Consider the following 8,342-nt stretch of genomic DNA (forward strand, 5'->3'; position numbering starts at 1 on the left):
TTTCCCTTTTCTTCCAAACGTCTTCAACCTTCATACAAGTCATTAGCAGTGGAACACCAACCCAAACCAAATTCAATATAAAAATACAAACCGATACAGTTTTTTATAAACCGAACCGAACCTATACCCGATCCGGAAATTCTTAGCAGCCATTGGCAGAACAAACTAAAGCTAACACCGAGACGAAATTCTCCAACAAAACCCGTTGAGAAAGCTAAGAATCTGATCCAAGAACACTAAATTCTTCTCTCAAGTGACAAAATTCTCCAACAAAACATATCTTCCCATCTCTAATACATCTTACATACAAAACAACACAAAAAAACCCCCAAAATAAGCCAAAACCCAATTCACCAGAGAAATCAAATCACCAAACCAATCAAAGAACCCATTTTACCCTCTGGGTCTTGCCGTCCTGCTCCGAATCTGTTGCTCGGAAAAGTCAGTGGCAGAATGATCATGCCGCAGGATGATCCCTAGAAGCATTGTTGTATCAGCATTCAGCAGAATGATCATCGTGCTACGTTACTGTACCTAATCATCCTGCAGATACGGGCAATGATTCTGTCGCTACAGCAACTCTATACATTGATGTATAGTGCATATGGAAAAACCGAGAAAACCGTCAGCCATATTGTCACGTACCTTATTAATTTTGTCACCAAACTCAGAAATCTGCATCCAACGATGGTTACATTGGAAGAAAAGAGAAGCAAGAGACAAAAAAACGAGAGAATAAATCAATGCTATAGATATTATGGACAATACATATCCATAACTAAGGTTATTTTGGATCAATCACTGTCAAAATATATAGTTTGCAAAGTCGCAAAAAACGGCTTTTTTTCTTCGGGTAAGTTCCAACAAATTTCATCTTGTAAATAAGCTAGCCTTGTGGATAAGGAGCACTCTGAGCATCCAAGTGGAGATGCCAGTTTAGTATCCTTGAGCAATCGGGTGGGACGCCTTCCATCTGGCTTTCGTCTTCCACCACCTGCTCTATAAATGTCGTCTCCTGCTCGAAAACACAATGTCAAGACACTGAAAAAACACTTTGTGTTTAAGAATATAGAACAGAGAAACTCGAATGCATACTCGAAATCCCTCCTCCATCGTGTCTAACAGACGGATTGGGCTTGGAAAAGGGCATCTCCATCTTTTCGGGTCCCAGAGTATAGTGCTGTTAAATGCGAATCCCGACATATCGGTGTGAAACCTCTGAATTCGTTTACTCTTCTCGTTCGTGTGCCATCCAATTACTTGACTTCCATTGCATACTGGACCCTCGAGGATGGCCTTGTTTTTGCTCGGTGAGAGCATAGCAACAGGCCAAGTACCAAATCGGCTACAAAGCATAACAGGCGATAGATTTATAAGCTGGTCTAGTACACTATACGATGATAACATATGAATCTTGAGCCGTCACTCATGTCAAAAGGAATGAAATCTTGAAAGGCCAAAATCAGAGGGGAAAAAAATAGATCAACAAAACACGTAGAACAGAAAACAGCAAATGAGAGGGAAGAAGATGGGAAATGGACTGACAAACAAACCGAGATTTTGCGGGCAAACTTCAAAGTTCACTAGTTTCAGCATCATGAATCAAGAGTCAAGACCAGCCAATTCATTCACAAAATGACCACAGTGTTTGTTTACAGCCTTATAATGACAAAATGTTGTCCTATGAGCAACCATTAATGGTCTCTGTGTCCGAAACACAGCATGAACAACACTAGAAGAACCAGAACAGAGGCATATACACCCCTAAACAAGTACTGGCTAGAAAACATCAAAGGCAGAGAATTTCAATTGAAAAGAGGATGCTTCCCCCATACAGAAGATTCAAAACTAAATTAACCTACAATAATTTCGATTTGATATGATTAGATACCTGATTTGTCTCAAGTTTTCGAACAGCTCAAGCGAGTATACGTTATCATCGTCAGCGAAGTAGACAATTCCATCCAGTTTGTGCAACTCGATATGCTCCAAGGCCATGTTCCTCTGGTGAACCCCTCTGTCTGTAATATTCGCCTTGGTCTTCTTGCAAACCAAGTGTCTGAACATAACCCCCGTCTTCCTCAGTATCTCCGCGGTTTCGAACGACGCCGCGTTTGTCTCCACGACTATCCACAGCACCGGTGGCTGGACCAGTCTCAGTGTTTGGGCCATCCTGTTCATGTAATAAGCCTGCATCGCTCGATTGTTTGTCGGAGTCACCACGATTATTTGCTTCCTCGGCACAAAATCGAAATTACCCGAGATCTTCCCACTCACTTCGGTCTCAACACCGAATCTCACCGCGTCGGCGGCCAAATCTTCTCGTCTTCCCTTCCCACCATCCGTACGGGCCTCAATGTACGGTGGCTTGATCTGGTCGGTGACACGAACGTCGCTCACTTCGCCGAACGGCGTCATACCCAACAGAAACCCCAGAAGGAAGAACACGACGCAGCGGTAAAACGGTCGCCGCCATGCGCTCCGTCGCGAGCTGTTGGGGACGAAAACCGCTTCGATAAATCTGGTGAGGAAAAAAAATAAATGCGAAGAACTGTGTTTGCTACTGTTACTACTATTGTTACCACCGCCATTGGTGAAGCTCTTTTGAGAGGGCGAGGAGACGGACAGAGGCGAGAACGGAGCAGCACCGTTCTGAGATGGACGATCGCGATACGCCGGAGAGAGAGTTCGCCGGATCGAAGCCATTCGATCCGATCGGTTCGTCGTTTTCTCTCGCCTCACATGACCAAATCGAACATCCACAGAACCAAACAACGGCGAAATTCAGAGATCAATAAGCAGTGACCATATCGATTCAGCAAGAACTTGCAAGAAATGCGACAATCAAAATTCTTCTTCGAGCTCAAATGGAGAAAACTTCGAGATCTAAGGTCAAGTTTAAGCTGCAGCGAGAGATGGGTGGGCGCCTCCGATATATAGTGTGCGTGTACATGTATTGTTTAATAAATTATAATATAATAATAAATGTTATTCCTCAAATTTTTTATTACTTTTTAAAATTTGAATCCTTGTTAGCTAATAATCAGACTAAAATTGTTGATATAAATCATTTGTGATGTTTTTTCCTCATTTGATGTCGGTATCGTTTTTACGTCAATTTAGATATTAAATCTAACTAATGCTATTTGAATATCCATATATAGAAATAGCAATCTACTAATGGTTGAAAAATTCCATTCATGCATTCCCCTATATCGATATTTTTTATATTTTAAACTATCAATACTCTAATTATTTTACTTTCGTATTGAATAAATCATTAGAAATAAATAGTAAACTTATTTGACTAAATTTTAAAAATACGTTATCTATTGGGAGAATAAAAAAAATAGAGTTCGATTTACCTCTTATTTTTATTACATACATATATATATATGTATGTATATGTAAAACCGTTAAGTTCGGTCTGAACATTGAGAAAACAAATACTTCATCGAGTTTCAATCTGACCCTTCAGACCCGATTTTTTTTTTTTTTTTTTTTTTTGAGGTCAGAAATGGCCTAACTTCTCGACGAGTCTCTTCTCGATCTCCATCCTCTTCTTCATGAACAAACTGTACATAGAAACCATGTCCTGATCTCCGGCTTTCGCCCTAAGCCTACAGCTCAGAGCCGTCTTCTCCAACTTCCCCTCGTACAGACACGAAATCGGCATGAACCTTCCTGTCTTGTCGCACATCCATCCATAAGCAGCTCTCACTGCAGCTCCCAGCGATGCCGAATCTGCCCAATGAACAGACGGATTCAACCTGAATCGAAATGCGTAAAATTTTGCAACAAAAATGAGCGGGTTCGATCTTTTTTAGAAAGGTACCAGGCCTTTGGACAGTATATACGTCGCATCCGAAGATTGCAGAGATCAGACCGAGGATGTTTTCGTTGGCTGACGCTCCTCCGGGGCTATGATTCTGATCGGAGGGGCCGGCATTCCGAATCTCTCTGCGTGAGCCCTCTTCGAGAGGAACTGTCCTTCGATCAATGCCCGAACCTGAGAGGAACGATGTCAGGACGATGAAATGAAATGTCAGTACGTTGCTTTATGAGTATATGTACTACTTTCCTCGGACGCGGGCTTGAACTCTGTGACTTCCCGTTACTTGACACCCTTGAACTCTGTGACTTCCCGTTCCTTGACACCCTCGAGAGTTTTGCCCGAGAAGTTCTTGAGAACGTAGCGGTGGCTGCCAACTATACACAAGGAAATCAAAGCGAGAAACCATCAAACATCTGTCAAAGAGAATGATGTGGGAAGTTTGGGTGGGCGTTTAAAACCCGAGACCCGCTGGTTGGTGTTTTTCCGAACCAGCGAGTCTCGGGGTTTCCGTGTAAAACTATCATTATACCCCTAAAGTCAACGCGAGTCAATAAAATTTGCAAATTTTCGGGGTTTCGGGTATCGCGCGTACCAGAAAACAAAACCGGTTACCCCAAAAAACTCGGATATTCGATCTGTGTACGCCCTTAGTGGGGAGAAGAACGTCTTAAGAAACATACCGGGAAGAGGAGGGACGATTTCATTCTCGGTATAGTAGAACCCGAGCTTCCCATCTAATGCAGCCAAAGAAAACAAAGACGTTAGAGATGTAAAAAGACGACGTAGAAAGGACTAATGGATTGATGCCGACTGCCTGACTAACCATTTAGCGGCGGTGTTTGCTGCAAGTGCTTATTGAAAACATCCCAAGATTTCTCAGCACAGCGGTTTCGGATATCTGAAAAATGAAAGATAGTTATATACTAAGAACCGCTCCCGAAAGTGAAACCCGATCTTTAAAAAAACGAAGAAGAATGAGAAAGTTTTTGGTCATCACATTCACGGGTGAGAGAAGCGTTCTTGTAAACGAGCGTTACCATGTAACTTTCCGGGTCCACCGGGTTAGGGAAAACATGGCCTTCAAGAGAAGGTTGGTGTTCTTTGGTGATACCAAAGACCTGTAGAATTGGAAACCGGTTCTAAAAAAATGGCGAATCATTGAAGCAAAGAATATGATAAGCTCATTGCTTCGCTTTGTCGGAATGAAAGCTTGAAAATGAAAAAGAGCCTTTACCGTGTCGCTGGTTCCGAGACTAATTGCTAGATCACACAGAGTACTGAGCGTTAATCCTGCAAAACATCGGATATGACAAGGGAAGATGATAAATGCTAATCAACATGGAATATGATGGGCACGGGGTCGGATACCTACAAATTTCGGGGTATCTAGACCCGTAGCCGAAAACCTCGAGCATGATACTCGTACTCATACTGAAGGTTTTGGTACTTAGATTAGACTACGAGTATCCGGCAAAATTTTTGAGAGTCCGAATCCGAAAATGATTTGAAAAACATATTTAAAAAACACAAAATACAAGTTACACAACCAGACTTCATGTTTCCGACAAAATGGATATAGCTTGTTGCAAATGCAGCACATACTTGAGGCCCGGAATTCATAATCTGAAACTTGTGCTAGTTGATGACGGAATCCAACTGGAAGTAGAAAAACGGGTAAAGACCGAAAAAGATTATGGAAGTACCTGCTAAACTGTTAGGATTGTCCCCCGACCACTGCACGACCACACAGTTCTTGTCAAACTGAAACCTGTAATAACATCAGACGAGTTTCGGATCTTCTGAATCGAGAAGTAAAGATTCTACTCGATAAAATGATGTTCATATGTATATTTGAAACTTGTTCACTCTGCAATTTTGGCATCAAGAATTCATGTCTGAATCAAAGTTCTGATATCCATGATGTGGTATGCATCACTATTGAATTCATTACACTTAAACAATCTCAGGATACTAACCTCTCAACAAAATACCGAGAAATGGGACCGGCAATAGCATGAGCCGGGGCTAACTTTCCGAGCTTCTCCTCCAAACTGGGAGCCGTAGCCTGTAACAAAGAGTATCATCAAACAAACATTTCCTTGACGAGTCAAAAAAAAAAACTGGAATCATACACCAAAAGATAAACAAACCTCCAAAGCAGGTTTGGACCAACACCTTTGCTTTATATCCATCAAATTCATCCCAGCACCATCAGTTTCATCAATAGAACATAATCTCCAATCAACAGCGATGCCATGAACGAGCTGACAAGAGAAATCCGGTCTGTGTTCTTGTAAGTTTTGGGTTGCGTCATGAAAATCTTCTGTATCTGAGGACCCGTATACCGTTCATAAGCCCGAGAGCCGGTAATCTTTGACAATGCCATGGCCCCTCCTACAGCATTCTCTATCTCTTTGCACTGCAAAGTGGTACTACTGTCCATCCATATCGGCGATTCTTTAACCGAGAAGGCATTTCCCAATTGATCTTTCAATGGTCTCTCGGAGTCTAATGATCTCAATATCTCGGAACTGCCATTGTTCCAATACACGCTACCATGTTGCTGTCCACTACCTGAAACTGGAGTGACTCTTCCGAAATCGAAATTCGCTTTCGAAAGCCTCTCGAGAATGAGATCTAAGGCCTCAGACCCACATCAATGTGGTGACACGATTCTTCCATTCACGGATTTGTCCCGATAAACCCCGTCTTTGGTTTTGTAGTGAGAAAGGTCAGAATCAAAGTGAACAAGTTCTGTCTTGACAATGTTCAGATCGGAGTCCAATACAAGATCAAGAGAGACAAGTTCAGAGTTTAACGGGTAAGGACATTGTAATTTCATAATCTCTTCAAAACCCTGTTATGAATGTAAAAAAAAAACACGACCTTTGATGATCAAATCAGATGATGAATGCCAAATTAGAAGGAATTAACCCTCAAGATCACAACATTCAACCCTAACGAACAATGAAATTGCAGTTCTCGACTGAGAAACAGGGAAAACAGGGATCAACTCATCTGGGTATTCACCGAAAATTAGGATTTGATAAAAGATACGAGGATCGGAAACTAAAAGGAAAGGACATACTGAGTAGCGCTGTCGAGTCCGAGGACGAGAGAATCTGGAGGAAGAGACAAAACCGCCATTTTGGATGAATTCTTCTCAGGTCGGAGGGAAGAGACCACGAAAGGACCTGAATGGAGAAGAACAGATTCATCGTTCTTAAATAGGGAATGCAAGTTTCTGGGTTTACCAAATAATGGATAAGAACAGATTAATTCCGATCATTTTTTCCTTAAATCTCAAAACGGATTGAGATCAGATATGGTAACGATAATCTTGTTTGGGACCAATTCCGAGGTCAAAGGCTTCTCCTCAGAAGAAAAATCACACAAAAATAACAAATAGACAAAATTTCAAAAAAAAAAAGAATATTCGTATTTTAATATTTGATATTATAGAAATATTTAAGAAAAAACAGGCTCACACAAGATCTAATTAATAATTTCATTATATATTTGTAAACACAAAACCGTAGTCTCCAAGGTACAGACTCCGACTCTGCTTTCATAATTCCCCATATTATATGATTATTATTATATATATATTTCGACCACCTTTTACCCGACACAAATCTCTAAACCGAAATGCTATTTGGTATTCCTTTACCGGTCATGCCACCTTCCCTTGTATAATCCGAAGTGTTTGGATACAACAAAGTGTACGGCATCTTAACCGGACCAAACCGATTTTTCAAGTTCTTAGCATTGTTCCTCTTGATGATATTGTTCTCGATCTGCTCAAGCCTCACCGTGAATCTTTTCGACATAGCAAGAATCTCATCATCAGCCGTCCAATTCGGAGATTCTCTTTGCCCCAAGTAAAGTTCGTCCGTTGAATGCATAGAGAGAACCTCAATGATAGAGATTCCAAGCAATGTTTGAAACTGTGGGGTGATCGTCTTCAAGTATGCAACATCAGGATCTTTCTTCAATTCCTCGTACTCTTCCGTACCTAGTTCAGGCATGAATCGACGACTAACCGTAGGTCGATTAGGAAGAAAACCGGCATATGGATATTGTCCGAAGTTAACAGCTGCATGAAGAGCAGATGCAATCCAGATGATGATTGTGCAAGCTTGGATAAGTTCGGATCGAGACTGCATTTTCGGCCACCAAGGCTCATTTTTTTTGTCGCCATGGCCTACATTTCGAAGTTCTGACCACCATGCTTGTAGCTCAGTGTCAACCTGGATAGCTTTGTCGGTTTTGTAATAGTACGAACAATACTCTGTGACCCATGTCTCAATGGCTGACCAGATCTCAAGTCCATCAACAGCATACGGATAATCCCCGATCAAAAGACGAATACCACCATCGCTGCTTGGATCCGGAACCGCCACACCTCTGTAAACGTAATTTTATGAAACATGTTGATTACTTACTACTCAAAGTACATAGAAAAAAGAGTTTGAATGTGTACCTCTTAAGAAGATCAGCAGGACTT

General features: G+C 41.5%; 2 protein-coding genes and 1 pseudogene across 3 annotated transcripts in view; all 3 read right to left on the reverse strand.

Annotated features, from left to right (window-relative positions):
- Positions 1-188: 188 nt before the first annotated feature.
- LOC104806919 (probable beta-1,4-xylosyltransferase IRX9H) lies at positions 189-2,916 on the reverse strand. 2 transcript variants are annotated; one of them, XR_770684.1, is made up of 4 exons: positions 1,892-2,916; positions 1,096-1,345; positions 646-1,015; positions 189-543 (listed from the first exon to the last, which is right to left on the reverse strand). XR_770684.1 is itself a non-coding variant. In XM_010532038.1 (3 exons), the coding sequence occupies exons 1-3, from the start codon at positions 2,704-2,706 to the stop codon at positions 887-889; spliced, it is 1,194 nt and encodes a 397-aa protein (XP_010530340.1). In that variant the 5' UTR covers positions 2,707-2,916; the 3' UTR covers positions 189-886. The 2 variants fall into 2 exon arrangements, 1 of the variants encoding a protein (XP_010530340.1); XM_010532038.1 differs by having other exon boundaries at positions 189-1,015.
- A 434-nt stretch (positions 2,917-3,350) lies between these two features.
- LOC104806933 lies at positions 3,351-7,200 on the reverse strand (annotated as a pseudogene).
- Positions 7,201-7,319: 119 nt separating this feature from the next.
- Positions 7,320-8,342, reverse strand: part of LOC104806939 (linoleate 9S-lipoxygenase 5, chloroplastic-like) — a 4,222-nt gene continuing 3,199 nt past the window's right edge. The window contains exons 9-10 of the mRNA XM_010532057.2: positions 8,319-8,339; positions 7,320-8,242 (exon numbers count right to left, since the gene is read on the reverse strand). Coding sequence (XP_010530359.1) covers positions 7,474-8,242; positions 8,319-8,339 — 790 coding nt within the window. The 3' untranslated portion in view covers positions 7,320-7,473. The remainder of the gene's footprint in view (positions 8,243-8,318; positions 8,340-8,342) is intronic.

Source organism: Tarenaya hassleriana, unplaced genomic scaffold (genome assembly GCF_000463585.1).
Source record: "Tarenaya hassleriana unplaced genomic scaffold, ASM46358v1 Cleome1, whole genome shotgun sequence".
Classification (NCBI taxonomy): domain Eukaryota; kingdom Viridiplantae; phylum Streptophyta; class Magnoliopsida; order Brassicales; family Cleomaceae; genus Tarenaya; species Tarenaya hassleriana.